Here is a 19,085-nt window from a genome sequence, read left to right as displayed (position 1 = left end):
TAATTTTGCGGACGCTGCGTCACATATGAAACGAGACACCTAACCTAACTCTCGCCTCGTGCACTTCCCAAAGTAACACCAGATGACGGAGTGTCCTATTAAATTACTATAGGAATAGATCTTACGTCTTCCAGCTTGTTTTTCATTTTTACCAACGCTTACTAAGAGAATAGGTGAAAAGACTTTGTAACATTTACTCTCTACTTAAGGCAGGGGTGTCCAAACGTTTTGCTATCCAGGGCCAGTAACTACTTGAGCGATTCATTACGCAATACGTTAAAGATAATATCTCAATATACTACAACGCCAAGAGTCTCGGGTTCGAATCCCGACCTGGGCATGTGTGTTCTTTGTGTCTCTTCATCAATTTCATATCATCACTCATCTTCATCTTCGCGATTAGCCAAAAGTGGCAAAAAGCGAAGTAAATTGAACCACTTCAATCAATACTTCAATATACATTTAGAGGGTTTATAAAGTCTAAGAGGGTCTATATAAAAGGTCGTTGCGGGCCGTAGTTTGGGCGTCCCTGATTTAAGGGGTTGAACATAATACGAACTTTAAACAGCTGGAAGAGTAAAGAAGGAGCGAACATGCAGTATTGGTTGCGCAATTTTAAAACGCATGAACTCTCAAGATAATGTGAGTGCACGAACGTAATTTCATTATGAAAGAAAAGGTTCTTAGTTATGATATATATTTCTGTTATCTGGGAAGATTGCATGACAATTTGAATGCCTGCTTAGCCTCTTTTATTTATTTCCTGTTGTTTGCAGCAAAAACAAGTGTTACGCAATGACCCTATTGACAATCATCTGAGTTTCTACTCTTCAGTATAATTAAGCAACGTTTCTGCTACAGTCACAGTGTTATCAACTAGTAATCAATTAGTTGGGAGGAAAAATATCCAGCCAATGGTATCATTTGAACTTTGCATGTGTTTACAATCAGCTAAGCAGTTCGCAGAAACGTATTCAGAGGACATAATTAAGGCTCAATTTGCTGAACTACAACGTACAATCTTCCAAAAGGTCGAAGGACACAGTTTAAATTATGTAATCAATTCCTGTCTCCTTGCCTCTCCACTTCCTCAGAGATTTAAGTGATTCAATTACATAAAGCATTTGCGAGTGCAAACAATTTGTCTTCCGTTCGTGTTTCTTGCTGACATCAGAAGCAAAGTTTCAGTTCTTTCAGTGAAGATGTCTTCAGAAGACGTGCGTCACCTCGTATCACCAGATATCATAGAAGCTGCAGTGAAGAAGTGCGTGAGCAATGGACCTTTCTCAATTCAGAAGACTCGAGTGACCAGGGCCACCGACGAGATACAAGGATTCACTTCCATCATTTTGCGTGTGAGTGTGGACTTCACTGTCGGTGGAAATGTTCGAACCGTGTCCCTCATAGTGAAACGCCTCCCTGTCGTGGAAGTGCAGTTGAAGTTGATGTCGGAGTTGAATCTATTCGAAAGAGAAGCTTTCTACTATCAGACGCTGGTTCCGAAGTTGAAGAAGTACTGTGAACCACCTCTTCCGTTGGCCGCGTGTTACTACTCTCGATATGATGGCACCAATGACGTTTTGGTTTTTGAGGACCTCCAGAGTTCAAACTTCAAGACTCTCGGGTTCAAATCCCCCGTTGGACTACAGCACTGTAAACTGGTTGTGAGGGAACTAGCCAAGCTCCACGCAGCATCCGTAGCAGTTGAGATCGATTCTGGTGAGAAATTGGATAAGTTGTTCCCCATTTTGAAGGAGGATGCTCTTTTCCCCAAGGTCGAGTCCAATGCGACTAATAATTTGAAGCCAATGATAGGTGAAAGTGTCAATGTAATACTTGCGGTCTGTGAGGAGATTCCCAAATTCAAACACTTGATTCCTGCCCTAAAGAGTAAGCTGGACACAATGTGGGACCAATTACGAGATATGGTAAAACCCAGGACCGACCAGATGAACGTACTTTGTCATGGCGATTGTTGGTTCAACAATATGATGTTCCGCTTCGATGACAATGGACAACCAATAGACGTAAAGTTCATCGATCTGCAAGTCACCCGATATGCATCACCGTTCACCGATATCCTATATTTCTTCCGTATGAGTTTAGAGAGAAATATATGGGTCCCACATGTGAACGACATATTGGAAGAATATATTGCGTCCTTCAACAGATGTATTGAGAAATACAACATACCTGTCAAGTCCTTACAATTTCAGCAAGTAATGAGGGACTACGATGCAGTGAAGTTATATGGCGTTCTTATATATGCCTCTTTCAAACCCATCTTACTTCTGAGGGACGAAATTATGCCGACTAGCCACAACGCAGACAACGAGAAATTCGAGAACATGTTCTTTGGTGAAAGGACTTCTGCAGCCAAAGCGAAGTTCAATTCCGATGCGAATTTTCGCGAAGAAATGTACTCGATCATTGCAGAGCTCCGTGACTTTTACAAGTTATAAATCATATTGTATATATAATTATAATCAGACAAACAATTAAGTCAAGTAGTAATGATACAAGTGTTTAAAAAGCTGGCTAACACAATGAATATAGTACGTAAACCAAATGTTAATTAAATTGCACTGAACAGTTAGGAAATATTTCAGTTCTAATTTCTATATGAGTGTTTTTATTTTTTCTCATAAAATAGAAAAGCTCTTTTATAATTTCAAGTAGTAATTGCTCTTAGAAATGTGTATATTGTACGTGAATTTTAGAGTTGTAATTGAAGTCATTGCACACAGGAACATTCAAGATAGGATGTACGAATCCAATGAACGTTTCGTTCTTTAATTGACATTTGTATATTAAGAGTTTCTAAGAAGTATTATAATTCTAAATGAATGTGATTAGTATTTTTTAAATATATTATTATTATTATTACTAGTTGTGTACTTTTTACAAGAAGAATTAAATCAAGGCCATGGTGATCAGATTACAGGAAGCTAAACATGGTTGATGATAATTCAGTAAAAGGGAAAATGAAAGAAAAGCTTCCCCTGTACATTAATTCAAATAATAAGAACTAGAGGTGCATCATACGTTTTCCTATTCTGCAAACCATAGAAGTGGTGTGGAAATTAATAGCATGGATGCAAGTATTACAATTCCCTCCTCTTGAAGCAAAATGTGTCTGGCAAACAAACATCCATTTTCATCTGTACATGGGAAGAATCCATATCATCCGATAAGATAAGGTAGGTGCAGAGAAATACGCCACGTTAAGGGTTTCAGATATTTTTTTTACCTTCTTTTTTTAGCGAATGAAAAAACGGCACATGTGCCTTTTATATATATTTACATTTCAATGTTGCATGTCAAGCCAAGAGAAAGAAGTGTTACAAAGTGGGGTATTTACAAATACTTGCAGATCAGTACTATAAACTTATTATACGTGTTCAATAAAAAAATAATATCATCAAACTAAGTAACCAATAAAAGAAACGAATTTTTTTAAAAAAATTAAAGTTATATTAGCAAAAGTTTCTATAAAACAAAATATGGAAATTTTAAATGTAGAAAAGAACAATTTCAAAAATTGAATACAGCAATATGATAATTTCAATAATTGGGACAATTAGGACAAATGAATATTAATTTCCTAGTTATTAATGCATTTTAAAATAACATTGTGTTGTTCAAAACTTGTTTTTAAAACGTTTTTATTGAATATTTCTGAATGTAGGCAATTACGATATGCTTTGGGCGTCGCTGGCTTGTAATAAAGGGCTCCCGGGTTCAATACCCGGTGGAGGCACATAGTGGTTGGGATCCCACTTTAAACTGTAGGTCCAGTCCCAATTAGCCTTACTGTGGATAAAGTGGACTTAAAACGCCAACTCAATCAATCAATCAACGACATGCTTGGCGTAATAACCTCCAACTCAGTCTTCATTTCTGTAGAGCCTTCATTATTGAAATACCTAAGTTAATCATTAAGTACCATACACCTAAATAGGCATAAACTAAGAGGTACAATCATATTAAATATCAGGTGCTAGGAAAGGATTCATACCTTCAGTGGAGATGAGACCGCCGTTGGAACGAACCTTCCGAAAAACAACACAGCAATCTGGTGGAGTTTTCATACAACACGAGTCATCCAAGGCCAGGCATCATATTTGACCCTCACTCGATTTGATTTTGCTAAAAACAACCCGACAATGCGGGGTTGGCGCATTTACCTTGTTTCTTTTGCGTATGTTCTTATTTCATATAATTTTCTACCTTAAAGAGCTAATGGTAACGACATTGATGAGTGATGATTTGATGATACTGATGAAAGGGACACTCACAAAGGACATACTTGTGTCCAGACCGGGATTCGAACTTCTGACTTGACCACCACAGTAGCCTTCCTGGCAAAACAAGAAAATCTGTAACATTACTAATTAATATGCTACATTCTTCCTAGAAACATGATATTTTCATGAGAGCTCCCATACATTTTCTATCTTACATATTGAAAGCTACTTTTGAGCCAGTAGCTTATTTTAAACTTGCACCAAGTACTTCTGTGTAGAGATACACAATTGTTCATGTATTTTTCTTACTTTACGTCTCTTTTTGCCTCTTCAGGTTAATCGGGACGGTGATAATGTTTAGATGAAACCCATAAAGGCATGCTCACAAAGGAACGCTAACGTTCACGCTGGAACTCGAACCTGAGACCGGTCGGTCATCAAGTTGACCATACTACTTTAAGTTACCATTTCCATTTTCTGACGAGGAAGGAACCATACTGGCTTCATTCTACAGGGGGATGGTGTATAGTGTTTTGGACATATGAAGAATATGAAGACAAAAAAATGTTCGCCTGTAGAGAATAAGTGTTATCTTAAAAGATAGCGTTAGAATATAATTAAGTAGTAGTAGTAGTGAAAGAAGCACTAGGCAATGGACAATGTTCAATTAACATCGTACACCAATAAATAAAAATTTTCATTAACATTAAGAGAGTTAAATGTTCCTTGCATTGAGGCAACACATCGACGATTGGCTGATGAATGCGGATAAAAAATAATGCATGCAATAACAAATTCATGCAAATTTGGTAACCTTGAAGTGATACGAGGAAGTTTATTTGGATGACCAGGCGCTTGAAATAACATGGTCACAAATCGGAATTTCTCCCAGAGTCTCAGCGGAATATACCGGTTGTTCCGTTTGAGATGTCAGAAAAGTAAACCTTGATACACAAGAGGTTGTTAATATACGTATCTCCGAGCAGCTTGTTGTAATATAAGCAGAAAGGATGTAAGTTTCGAATGAGTGGAGATTTACTGATTTCAGATGCGTGGCAGCAGTAGCATGCATGGAATTTTCGCATACCATACGGCATACTGTGTGTGCTGTTGTGCAGTGATCACTACCTTTGTTACCATGCACATTAGCGCCGCCGTGTGGCTGAAGTCTGTAAACCTCCACTCACTCGAAACTTACATCCTTTCTGCTTATATTACAACAAGCTGCTCGGAGATACGTAACCTCTTGTGTATCAAGGTTTACTTTTCTGACATCTGAAACGGATCTCCCGGTATATTGCTTGAGAAAATGATTGATATGAAGGAATTTGCAGAGTATAGTTATGTAACTTTAAGAAGCCGTTGGACTTTTGTCCTGGGCGAAAAGTAGTTTTCGGAAATTTCTCTCCTATCGAAAAACCGCTGTGTCATGACATTTGGAATTTTCTTCGCTACTTTCACATGACAAACTTCTAATTTTCCTTTCCATCACATTTGATATGAGCCCAGAACGAGATCTAGAGCTTTATATATAGGACCATTATTTGTATGAATATTGAATTAAATGAAATAGTGTAAGTAAATCAAATAGTGCAAGTAAATCAAAAATACAATTCCGACAATTGCAATTTCTATATTTTTCATAAAATTCCCTTTTTACCTAAAACTTGACGTGAGTTATCCTTAACTAAGGGAAATTTTTCTTCACTGCCTCTGCAAGCGCAATGTGGTGGAGGCACATAATGGTTCCGATCCCACTTTAAACTGTAGGTCCAGTCCCCATTAGCCTTACTGTGCATAAAGTGGACTGTTCCCAAGCCCGTACCCAAGGAGGGGCAGGGGGGCATGCCCCCACCCCTCGAGCCATGATAAATTTTAATTTGAACGTATAAAGACCTATGAAAATAACATTGATGGTTTTTCAAATTTTGCAAGAATTTCGATTTTGTTCTTACACAAATGAATGGGCTCCAGAATGCTGCTGTCTGCAATATTTGGCAATTTTAGATTTATGACCACTGGTGCAAGGCATCCGATTTAGTCGGGAAAGTCCATTCCTTTCAATCCATGTCCCGACTATTTTCGTCTCGGCTCGGACACTATGTGCTATAAAGGAAGACTCTTGCGCAACTACAGGCATTGTATTGGTTATACAGGACTTTCTGTAGAATACTGTGTACATTTTTAAAATTGTCTGAATTTCTTTTATGAGTCAAAAACAGTTGTTTGACACTCGAGAAATAGGAGTCCCTCCTTGATTATTGAATGGTTCCTTCTGTTACAGTGTCACTAATTTTTAACATTAATTTGCAGAAAGAGGAATTTTGTATGATATTTACATTATGGGACAAAGGTTCCTCAATGACTGCAATACAATATCAACCATATAGGGGGGTCTGGTCCCTTTTCGCCGCCACTGAGCAGAAGCATAAAACCTTTATCTTTCTCCAGCATCAGGGGTTCTCTGCAACTGATATCGATTCTGCCAATCATAGAATGGCTTACGATTATATGTAAATAGGAGAATCCATGTCGCAGAAATCGTTGCTAGATTTTGGGTACAAAAGATTGCCTGAAGTACTTTCAACAGATATTGTTATTTTCCCAAAATACTCAAGAAAATAAGTACAATATTATTTACGAGATTCAGTCAATCTGAATTTATTTTATTATAACTTTTATTCTTTTCTACTTGTAATTGTCGAACATAAATACACGGGGTGTGACCATACAAGACTGACAACTTTTACAGTATGTAGAGGACATCAAGATGAAAAAATTCGATGTTGCAAGATGCTGCAAATTGCATTTTCTATCCCACATCTATGCAACTAAACTTAATATCTTCTTGGTTGCCACTGGCATTTATTTTTACTGTCAAATAAGATTCCAAAAGCGAAAAAAAGCGAAACAATATTTTGCCAGCAGAGACACTGCTAGGGTGAAGTCACATCTGAAGGGAACGGCTAGGATATAATTAATTTACAGGGTTCGCACTGACCTTAAAGTCCTGGACAACTGGAGAAGTCCGGAAAACCAGAATAAGAGTGAGAAGGTAATTGGAAACAAAGGAATTCTTTTAAAAGCGTTCAAAACCCGGAAAAGTCAGGTACATTACATGATGTTTGATTGCTTGCTTGTAACCGAAAATGCATTTCGTTTTATCTTCCCAACAATCTTCCTTTTTTTTTATTAATTCCTTCTTTTTATTTTTCATTTATTTTCAAAAATGTTCAACAAACTTGATTCGTTTGATTAACTTGCAAAGTTGAAGTACAACTCTAATTTATTAGCATGTTAAATCATTATACAGTAGTCTGAAAAGTTATGTAAATTGCCTGGAAAAGTCAGGAACTTTGATTTTGCAAAATGGGTGAACACTCATCTATCACCGCACAAACATATGTTGCTTCTCGTAGGCCATTCTTATTATTTAATTTTTAAAAAATCGCAGGTTAGAAAATGTCGTTCGTCAAGGATTCCTAGCATCCAAGCACCCTCTCCTATATATATATATATATACCTAGGTATGGTGTGTGTGTATATACTATATATGTTTACAACATTAATACATATGACGTGCCTCGTTACAGAAAATTGATAAAATCTGCTTTTGGTTCGCTGGCCGCCCTGAAAAAAATCCTGGGTACCGGCCTGTCTGTTCCCCTCACCTTTAGTTTCCTTCTCTGTGGTTCAAATTAATTTACATATAAACAAGATTTCGTATAGCAGATTCAAAACAACTTCACATAATTTATTTATTCCCAGGCCGGGATTCGAACCCGAGACCCCTGACGTTGCAACGCGCTGTGTGGGTTTATTAATACGAAAAAAAAAACCAACAGAAAAGTACGTTCTACGTTAAATTAAAGTGAATGAAAGACAAAGTCTAAAAAGAACGACGTTTGAGAAATAAAAATTGCAATAGTAACAACAATAACCAAGAAATAATAATAAACAATCCAGATTATATTCTAGGTTATTCTTTCCATATGGCTTCGCACCCAACTTCCCCCCTTTTCTAACTCCGCCAGAGTTCTAGGGAACGATATCGGTGTATTCTTCGATCTCTTCTCATTGCGTCACTACTCGAAGTCACCAAGGCCAGACGGAAGCAAGTCTCAGTTGCAAGGGATTATGCAATCGTTCACTCCCCTATTCCGACGTCACGATTTTGCTCTGTTAAAAGGCTGTGCGTGCGAAAAAAGCTTCCATAGATCCCGTTAACTAGAAACATCAGAAGATTGTGAGTGAATCTGCTTCGAGTTCTTGTAGTCAAGATGTCTTCAGAGGAGCTGAGCCACCTAGTGTCAGAAGAAACTATCGAGAAGGCAGTGAAGAACTACGTCAACAATGAGCCTTTCTCCATTCAGAAGATACGGGTGACCAGAGCCACCGACGATATACAGGGAGTCACTTCCATCATCTTGCGTGTGAATGTGGACTTCACGGCCGGTGGAAAAGTTCGAACCGTGTCCTTCATAGTGAAGCGCCTGCCAGTGGCGGAAGTGCAGTTGAAGATGATGTCGAAGATGGATGTTTTCGAAAGGGAAATTTTCTATTATAATACCTTTGTTCCTGAGTTGAAGAAATACTGTGAACCACCTCTTCCTTTACCCGAGTTTTACTACGGTGTATATGATGGCTCCAACGATGTTTTGGTCCTTGAAGACCTGCAGAGTTCAAACTTCAAGACGCTCGGCTTGGATGCATGTCTTGCGCTTCAACACTGTCGACTGGTTATGAAGGAATTAGCCAAGCTCCATGCAGCATCCGTAGCAGTAGAGAAACACTCAGGTGAGAAATTAATCGACTTGTTCCCCATTTTGATGAATGACCTTGTGTTCTCTGAATCCAATTCAAGTGTGAAGTTTATGATTAATGAAAGTGTCAAAGCGATACTTGGTGTGTGTGAGGAAAGTTCTGAATTCAGGTACTTAGTTCCTGCCCTGAAGGACAAACTGGATACGATATGGGAGCAGTTGCTAGAACTGGTGAAGCCTAGAACCGACCAGATGAATGTATTATGCCATGGCGATTGTTGGGTCAACAATATTATGTTCCGCCTGGACGATAATGGACAGCCAATAGCAATGAAGTTTATTGATCTACAAGTCACTCAATATGCATCGCCTTTCCTTGACATCCTCTACTTTCTGTATTTGACCTTAGACAAGAATACCAGGAGTCAATACTTGAACGATATATTGGAGGAATACATCTCATTCTTCAACAAATGTATCGCCACATTCGACATTCCTGTCAATCCCCTACAAATGGACCAAGTGAAGAAGGACTACGATGCAGTGTGGTCGTTTGGTATCCTCATACAAGCTGCTTTTAAACCTATAGGGCTACTGAAAGAAGAAGTTATGCCCACCAATGACAGTGACTTGGAAGAAAAAATTAATAGAATGTTTTTTGGTGAAAAAGTTTCAATAGCTAAAGCTAAGTACAATTCCGATGCGTATTTCCGCAAGGAAATGAACGCAATTGTTTCGGACCTACTTGACATGTATGAGTTGTAATTGATATGTATTTGTAGGAATTTTGTATTTTTTAGACATTTAAGTCAAATCATACTACGATTTCTATGTTTGGTTTAGTGATCAATCATTCATAACGAAGTACCACCAAGCTCAGAACTACATTTGCTGTCCTTTTTTGAAACTAGATAAGAAATTGATAGTATTCCTGCTGAAGCTGTGTATTTCTGTAGGGCTTCAGTGAGAATTGTTTCATTTGTAATTTTATCATTTCATTATATTGATTAAATTCAGACTGAGATAGAAATGAAACTACAACTATATACACCTGTAATATATTTATTTTTCGACTAACAATGGACATTGGCCATTATACTCTCTGAAGTTTATCGTTGTACATTGTTTTGACATCTTGGAATGATATTGCGTAAAAACTATAGAAATAGAAATATGGTTATTTTAGTGGTCAACAGTATATCCTTTATACAATACTGGAAATACATTTAAGGCAAATATACAATACAGTATACATGTAACTCATCAAGTATATAGTATGAATAGGGCCGACCCGATGGTGCAGGGATAGGGTCGTTGCCTTGTAATCAAGGGGTCCCGGATTCGATCGATACCCGGTGGATGCACATAGTGGTTCGGATCCCACTTTAAACTGTATGAAAAGTCCCGATTAGCCTTACTGTGCATAAAGTGGACTTAAAACACCAAATCAATCAATCAGTCAATATATACGTAGTATGAAGTCTAAACCTAAATCTAATTCTAATTTGGCATAAGTTAATATTTACAGAATTTTCCAAATCATACATAGTGGCCAAAATAAAGCTTTAATGACTTTAACACATTGAATAATATACACAATTAAACATATTACTATTATAATATTCTACCAACTTACTGGCAAGAGGCGAGAAATGCCTGCTAGAATTTAGTGTTACAAACTGGATTTCTGAGCATGTATTTTGGAACTGTGTGTTATGTATGACAAAATTGTATTGATATCATTTGAATCCATTAAAGTCTTCTTTATAAAACTAGAACATACATCTATTATTAGTTCAAAGTTTTCAATTTAAAATTTTGAAGAAAAATAATTATAAAGGTTGTCATAATCATAAGAGACTTGAAACATTTTAAAAAGGTAATATGCAAATCTCTAAAAGGTTATTGCCACATTTTCTAATATGTACGAATTTCGTTTTGTGGAGAATGGAAACAGAACTTGGCAAGCATATTGTAGAGATGAACGAATAGGGTTGTAAAAAGAAAGAGGAACACGCTCAAATTACTCGTACCTACCTAGGTACATTTCTCCATCTTTTGATTAAGTTTTCCATCATTAATCGAGATTTAGAGGTGTGTCCTCTAATTTATAATTAAAGTCTGTTTAATGTGTACGTCTGGCGTATCTCTCCAACATTGATTTCAAATTTGTTTCATAGCATCCATTTGTCAACGGAGTCAAGTTCTTGTAGTAGTAAACAATTTGAATGGTGTTAATTTCTTTGAAAAATTTCAAATCATAAGCATATAATAGCAGATTACAATTTGTGACTGAAATCAATCATATAGAGCAGAACCAAATGAGGACATAACGAGAATACTTGTGAAACTCCGCTTTTCATGCTTAAAAGTTCAGAAAGGCAGCTATTTATTTTCACAGTCAAGTAACTATGAAACCAATGACAATGACTGTCTATAACTATAATTAACTTAGTTTGCATTGGAAGATTTCATGATCCAAATAAAGTGTGTCAACTTATTTCCTTTGAGATAGTGATTCAAAAGTAAATTCAGTTATTTCGCATACATTTGTAAGTACGTAGGTCTGTTCTTCAGAAACCCGCCCATGTTGTTTGTAATTAATGAGAGATTTGCGTTGAAATGATATACATCTATTAATTAAGTTTTAGAAAATCTTTAGTATGAAGTCGATCAGAAAATTACAGTATTACTTTCAATAATAATAATAATAATAAGTTGCATTTTAGACAATTGCAATACGTATTTAAATGTCTATTTGTATTTTTAGTTAATATTTATTTCAATATTGTTTCATTCTATATGTTTCTCCTGTTTCGTCAAATTCACCATTCATCCTTCTGATCACTATCATTTTATGGATGTTTATGAAATTGACATAAAATAACTACTTAAGTAACGTAAAGGTTAAATTTCTATGCTGTATGAATACTTTCTATAATTTTTAAAGCATTCTAAACACCCCTCAAAAAGTATCTAGTTGATAAAGAGTATAAGACATCAACTAACTACTTAGTAGTTCAAATTTTTTCCTCAAGTGGCAAGTGAGTGTGTGAGGATAACTAACTTCCTTTACTATATTCACAGGCAGGTTAATGTGTAAATTATATTTTTGAAATACACCTAATAATATTCTATACGTCCTACAACAATCGGTTATAGCTTGTTGATATGAAAAATGAATTACGTATGTGTAATTTGCTGCACAATATCAGGGTGGCTACTCACTTGGAATCCCTTGAATTCCGGAACTACACGTGAAATTATGTGTGAATTATTGTCTCTGGAAATTATTACTGAATTTTGGCAAAACATGAAGAAAAGGAACAAACGGATGTTTTCTCTATTCCAATTTTTTCTCCGTAGACGTGAAATATTGCAACTTTTTTATTCCATAAAAGGTAAAAAAAAGGTAAAGTGTTCCCCTGTGCTTAGCACCACGCCATAAAGGCGTATAGGGGGTGTGGGGGTAACGCCCCACACTTTCTTGATCCGGTCGTGAGAGGGGGTGATGTGATCAGCATCACGCCCCTGGCCGCCTTTACCCTCCAGGGTTTCCCCCAGGTACCCATGTCATTCGACGCGCCGGGGCCGCTTCCAACGTTAGAAAAGTTCCCGGAATTGAACCGGCCGGGGATCGAACCCGGGACTTTTAGCATGGTAGTCAGACCGCGGCCACATCTTTTTTATTCGATATTCCATTAAATTTATACATGTTTATAAATGCCCTGAGGCAAGTTTCTCTCAGTTTAGCTTTTATTTCATTCATTTCTTTGAGGATGAAAAAGAAAGCTACACAAAAAATAAAACAAAATTTTCTCAATCCGTTTACTTTGTTAGCGTCTTTTACAGAACAATCTATCTGACAAACGGAAGATTATTACAAAATAATATATCTTGAAGTTGATTAAGTAATATTTTTGTTACATTGGAATCATACAAACCCTTCATATTGTCAATATTTTTGTGTATGGAAGGAAGGGTGAGAGTCGGTAATAGGTAAGGTTGGAATAGAGAAAACATCTGCTTGCATCCTTGAATTTTTGGAAAGTTCGCCTTGAAAACCAGGAAATTTAATAGACATACCTGGATTTTAATGTTATCATTTTTCACGATATTTCGAAATTAAGAATATGCATATAAATGTAAAAGGTGATATAATACACTGTATGTATCTGTTAAAATCTAAATCTAAAAATGCCTTATCCTTACGAGTATTAAATATTTTTGTGTTTGGGTGTCAAAATAGAGGTTACTTTAATATTCGGACATATCGTACATGTCTAACGTTCCTGTTACGTAGTTCCTTACTAAGATTCAGGGGTAAGAACAACAAGTGTTGCTTCTTGACTACGCAGTTGTTGCTGCGGTTGCTCCTGACTAAAGTACAAGAGGAAAATAACAAACAAAAAAAAAAAAAAAACAATAACTCAATCTTCTAGCATCGGCTGCTATTTATTTGCATTTATGCAAAAAGATGCTGGAACAGGAAAATTCCACAAATGTTAAATATGTATAAGAGTACTGTAGGTGACACAATAAATAGTTATGAAAAGGAAAATGGGATTCCATTTTCATACCCCAGAAAGGCCGGCCAAGGTAAACAGGCGAACGAGATGAACGGGCTGTGATATGAAAAATCAAGAAAACCCCCAAATTATGTATTCAGAAAGCAGCCATGCAACTTGGAGCAGATACCGAGACTGCTGTGTATCCAGAAACAGGACAGCGACTTACAAGGAATGCTAGTTATCACTGGAAAACAGTCCCCCATATCAGAATGAACAAGGGGCATTATCTGACAACTTTGAAAAGAATATTGCACAGGAGTGCTGAAAAATGGGATAATTTCAAATTTTATAAAGATAATGATTCCAAACACAAATCGTATTCTGTTAAGGAAGTGGCTGCCCTGTAACTGACTTAAGGTTGTGAAAACTGCACGTCGCGATTAGCCAAAAGTGGCAGGAAAGGACGTTAAATAACAAAAATCAAATCGAATACTAAGTGAAACTTGTTTGTTATTACACATAAAAAATAAGAAGCTTTCTGCTTTCTTGCTACTTGAAATGACCAATACCATATTATACTGGGGGGAGGGTTTGACGGACCGGTTCCCCACCGCCCTCCTCCCGCGCCCATGACCGGTTTGTCTACTGACCTAATGCAGACCAGCCTTAAGAGAGAAAAAAAGGGAAAACATGCCACAATTGTATACGAGATGTACACATGCGTTTTCGCAACGAGTGAAATTCAAACCTTTCACATGAAGTTTTGCTTGCTCGCAACGCTGCTTTCAATCGATGATGCAAGAGTTTACGTGCAAATGTGGCCAAGTTGAACGTGCAATAGCGCCAGTGCGAGCGTTGATATTATCTCCCAACAACTTCAGACGCAAAGAGCTCTCTTGAACGAGATTACGCAATCTTCACCTCTTCCTTCACAACGTTGAGTCACAGTGTCATCCCGTTAAAAGTCTGTGCGCGCGAAGAGCTTCGTTACAGGCCAGTGAACCAAGTTCTGATTCTACAAGTGAAGATGTCATCAGAAGACCTGAGCCATATGGTGACACAAGACATCATAGAAGAAGCACTGAAGAAGTACTTGGACAATGAGCCTTTCTCCGTTCAGAAGATGCGAGTGACCAAGGCCACTGACGAGTTGGAGGGATTCACATCCATCATTTTACGCGTGAATGTGGATTTTGTTGCTGCTGGCAAGGTTCGAACCGTGTCCTTTATTGTGAAACGTCTCCCACTTGTGGAAGTTCAGTTGAAGGTGATGTCGGAGATGAAGGTGTTCGAAAGGGAAACTGTCTATTATCAGTCCATCGTTCCGAATTTGAGTAAATACTGTGAACAACCCTTACCGTTGGCTGTCTGCTACTACACCCATTATGACGGTGAGAATGACGTTTTGGTGTTTGAAGACCTAAGCAGTTCAAACTTCAAGATGCTCGGGTTCAATTCCACTGTGGGGCTTCAGCACTGCAAAGTGGTTGTGAGAGAACTGGCCAAGCTGCACGCAGCGTCGGCAGGAGTAGAGATGCAGTCAGGTGAGAAATTGGACAAATTGTACCCCATCTTGAAGGAAGATGCCCTGTTCTCCGAACTCCGACGTAGTAATATGAAGCCAATGACAGACGAAGGCGCCAAAATAATTCTCGCCCTGTCCGAGGAAATCCCAGAGTTCAAGCACTTGATTCCTGCCTTGAAGAGGAATTTGGACACACTGTGGGAGCAACTCCTCAAGTTGGTAAAACCTAGAAGCGACCAGATTAACGTACTGTGCCACGGCGATTGTTGGTTCAACAATATGATGTTTCGCTTCGATGAAGATGAACAGCCAGTGGACGTTAAGTTCATCGACATGCAAATTAGTCGTTACACGTCACCTTACATGGACATTCTCCACTTTCTACATTTCAGTATATCGAAAAGCATTAGGGATGAACATTTGGAAGAGCTATTGGAAGACTACATTTCCTCCTTCAACAAATGTATTGCGAAGTGCGATATACCCGTGCAGCCCCTGCAAATGGATCAAGTGAAAAGGGACTACGATGCATTGAGATTGTATGGTGTTCTCATAGGTGCTTGTTTTAGACCCATGTGGTTGCTGAAGGAAGAAACGCTACCAAGAGGCGAAGGTGACGAGAACGAAAAATTCGAAAATGTGCTTTTTGGCGAGCGGACAACTACAGCCGTTGCTAAGTTTAAGACTAATGCAGAGTTCCGCGAAGAAATGCATGCAATCATTGCAGACCTTTGTGATGTGTATAAGTTATAAATCCTGTCCATTCAGAAATTGTGTGCCATGACAAACATTTCAGTAAAATAGTAAAAGAATGCAATGTTTCAAATTTTGATGCATCTGGCAACACTTATGTGTGCGGCAACGTTCATTAATTTTGCTATTAGGGGATCAATACATCATTGCTTATTTGATTCTGAGCTTATTGTATAGTTATACCTCTCAATACAATGCATAGACATTCATTGTATAAATTACGATATCAAATGTGGATGCTTTTTGTGAAATTGAGATCCATTAATTAAAGACAGAAAGTGAACGAAAGCTTTCTGATGCTCATTTAAATATTTCTGGCAATGTTTGTTCGCAGAGTTTATTTGTAATATATCCTGCAATATATTATACAAAGACACTTTATAGTAGAACCATGAGTTGTGTCAGCGTCTGTAATGGAAGTAAAAATGTACATTGTGAATGCAGCTACTAAATGACTTTTTCACAAAACAAACCATTTTTTTGGCTTAGTATATCTGAAGCATGTTGTGTTTTCATAATCTATAAGTACGTTTTATGCACAAACAGGCAAGTTTAAAGTGGTGCCGGATTTCCTGAAACGTGTTCCACTCAGAATCCAATCCGGGACCCCTTGATAATGCGACAGTGTTAGCAACTACACCAGCAGGGAGACCCTATCGTGTCTTCACATTCCATAAAAACTGGTACGGACACATTAACCAATCTTTCCTGATAGTACCGTTATGATACCTGGAGGAAGACATAATTGCTGGCTAACGTTGTTCAAGAATTTCGTTACGTAAGAGTTTGAAGGTCGATGCTTTTGCGTCACCAGGATGTTAACTTCATCTCCATTTTGCAGGCAAAAACCGAATAACTGCATCGTGGCGTGGAAAGTACTCAACCTAACAGGAAACAAATTAGAAGCGACTGTAGGAAGAAGGAATGAAACATCTACTTTCGAGAAAGATAACGACCGAATTAGTTTGTGCCGCTTGGGTTGCCTAGCAAACTGAGTGGTCGACTCACGATCTTCCCATCGAACGTTCCATGTTCGAGTTCTAGCCTGGTTCTAGCATAATTAATATTTCCATCTGCCTGGTTCTATGTTTCTAAGTTGGAGCCAAATGATTGACAAGTGACAATCGGTATTATAGAGGGCCTTTCCTTAAGTATTGTGCGTTTGAGTTTGTATTTAAGCTGACTTTATGCACGAAAAGAAAGGCTAATCGGGAATGCACCTACAGTTTAAAGTGGGATCCAAATATAGGCGTCGACTTAGGGGGAGTGGAAGACACTTTCGCCCCCCCCACCCCAACTTTTCAAGAAGTAGCTATATACATTACACGTAAAAAAATATATTGTTGTCAATCTTGCCCCCTCCCCCTATTTTTAGATGAAGTTGCCGCCTCTGGATCCGAACCTCTACGTACCGGGTATCGAACCCGGGACTCCCTGTTTAGGAGTAGACTACATTACCACTACGCCATCGGAAAGGCACTTTCCTAAGTAACAAGAAACAATTTGAATAAGTTATCGACTGAGGGTAGCGTTGCATGCGCGCAAGCAAAACTTTACGTGCAAGGCTGAAATTTAATCGACGACAAAACATACGTGGGTCGTACCGAAAGTAATGCAAAAGTGGTCATAACCTCTTTATTAACTGATATAGATCGTTCAAATTACACATGTAGTTGGAGTGACTCTTCCTCTATACAAACCAGCTACTGAACATAGTCTCCATTTAAAGCTATGCATTTTGCGCCATCGTTGAACCCAACTCTAGAATCCTCTTTGAAAAAAGTTCGGTGTGCACTGTCCGACATCCACTTCTTCACAGCCACTTTCACCTCGTCTGTGTCATCAAATCGTTGTCCCCGAAGACTGTCTTTCATGGGACCAAACAAGTAGAAGTCTGAGGGTGCCAGATCTAGCTGTACGGTGGATGGGGTACCACGGACAACACCATTTTGCCGATCATCTGATTTGTTGCCAAAGAGGTGTGTGGTCGCGCATTGTCATGGTGAATGTGGATCGCTTTCAGATTCTTGTGCGGTCTCTTCCTCCTAATGGCTTCTTTAAGCTTATGGAGTATCTCAATGTACCGCTCGCTGTTGATGGTACGGCCGCATTCCAGGAAATGAAGGAGAATGACGCACAATCAACTCATCCACTCACTGACGATTCGTGTCAGTGGTCGCAGTTGATGGTCTCCCACTGCGTAGTTTGTCTTTAATACTGGTTTCCCCTTCTGTAAACTTCTTCATCCACCTGTGCATATTGCTCTTGTCAATGGTGTCATCTCCGTACACATTCTGCAGCCTTCTGTGGATGTCTGACAGTGCACACCGGACTTTTTTCAGAGAGGATTCTAGAATTGGGTTCAACGATGGCGCAAATTCATAGCTTTAAATGGAGACTATGTTGAGTAGCTGGTTTATATACACTCCAACTACATGTGCAATTTGAACGATCTACATCAGTTAATAAAGAGGTTATAACCACTTTTGCATTACTTTCGGTACGGCCCTCGTATATGTCAGTCGTGGGCGTCAGGAGAGGGATCAAACCGGTCGGTCGACAACTCCCCAGGATATGGCATTGCTCACTTCAAGTCAGAAATACGCAGCTTATTTTTATTGCAAATGGTATAAATAAATTTCACCTAGTAACAGAAAAATCAAAGTAAAAACTGCGTTAGATCTAAAGGAAAATCAACGTAAAAGTAGGAACCATGCTATGCTTTTTATTCCACCGTTTAATCCAAAGAATAAATGGTTCCATAGTTCTCAAAACTGTAAAAATTAGTTTCATGTGAGAGATCACACAACAAATGTTTATGAGCATAATTGCTCCTCAACTTTTCAAGGACTTTCTCGAACGAGGTATGTAAAATTTAATAACATAATTGAATAACTATGCATTTCAGTACGCAGAGTGTATGAAATGCTAAAAAAATTAAAAAACAGTTGTGCTGAATATTAAATTTATCTTGTGTAAAGTTTCCTTTTTCAACTGCCTACTTAGCCTTAACTTCCAAATTCGGAAAATACACTTCTGTCGAGTTTCATAGCAACAGAATAGATTAAAACTTTGCTGCCATGCTAAGATGGACAATATTAATTTTTTGCATTACTTGAGAATAAACATATCAAAAAGGACTAAAATATGAATGCTACTAATTTTCTAAACGGCAATTGCCTGATGGAATTTACCAATTTTATGTACTAAGAGCTGGAAATTTTCAATTTTCTTGTAAGGTAAAACCGTATGCATTAGAATTCAACTTTCAAATGTTCAAACATCA

General features: G+C 38.0%; 3 protein-coding genes across 3 annotated transcripts; all 3 read left to right on the top strand.

Annotated features, from left to right (window-relative positions):
* The first annotated feature begins 856 nt into the window (after positions 1–856).
* LOC145989300 (uncharacterized) lies at positions 857–2,877 on the top strand. The gene has a single exon (XM_083124632.1). It carries the CDS (start codon positions 1,203–1,205, stop codon positions 2,460–2,462), a length of 1,260 nt encoding a protein of 419 aa, XP_082980758.1. The 5' UTR covers positions 857–1,202; the 3' UTR covers positions 2,463–2,877.
* A 5,650-nt stretch (positions 2,878–8,527) lies between these two features.
* On the top strand, positions 8,528–9,775 carry LOC145989036 (uncharacterized). Its single transcript, XM_083124333.1, has one exon. It carries the CDS (start codon positions 8,528–8,530, stop codon positions 9,773–9,775), a length of 1,248 nt encoding a protein of 415 aa, XP_082980459.1.
* A 4,773-nt stretch (positions 9,776–14,548) lies between these two features.
* On the top strand, positions 14,549–15,799 carry LOC145989035 (uncharacterized). Its single transcript, XM_083124332.1, has one exon. The coding sequence runs from the start codon at positions 14,549–14,551 to the stop codon at positions 15,797–15,799; it is 1,251 nt and encodes a 416-aa protein (XP_082980458.1).
* Positions 15,800–19,085: the final 3,286 nt, after the last annotated feature.

This window comes from Lepisma saccharinum, chromosome 6 (genome assembly GCF_977018435.1).
Source record: "Lepisma saccharinum chromosome 6, izLepSacc3.1, whole genome shotgun sequence".
Taxonomy (NCBI): Eukaryota; Metazoa; Arthropoda; class Insecta; order Zygentoma; family Lepismatidae; genus Lepisma; species Lepisma saccharinum.
This window is presented reverse-complemented; position numbering and strand designations above follow the sequence as displayed.

Bases quoted from the DNA above. Each gene is read 5' to 3' on its own strand.
- LOC145989300 (XM_083124632.1), top strand. From the start codon at position 1,203: ATGTCTTCAGAAGACGTGCGTCACCTCGTATCACCAGATATCATAGAA.
- LOC145989036 (XM_083124333.1), top strand. From the start codon at position 8,528: ATGTCTTCAGAGGAGCTGAGCCACCTAGTGTCAGAAGAAACTATCGAG.
- LOC145989035 (XM_083124332.1), top strand. From the start codon at position 14,549: ATGTCATCAGAAGACCTGAGCCATATGGTGACACAAGACATCATAGAA.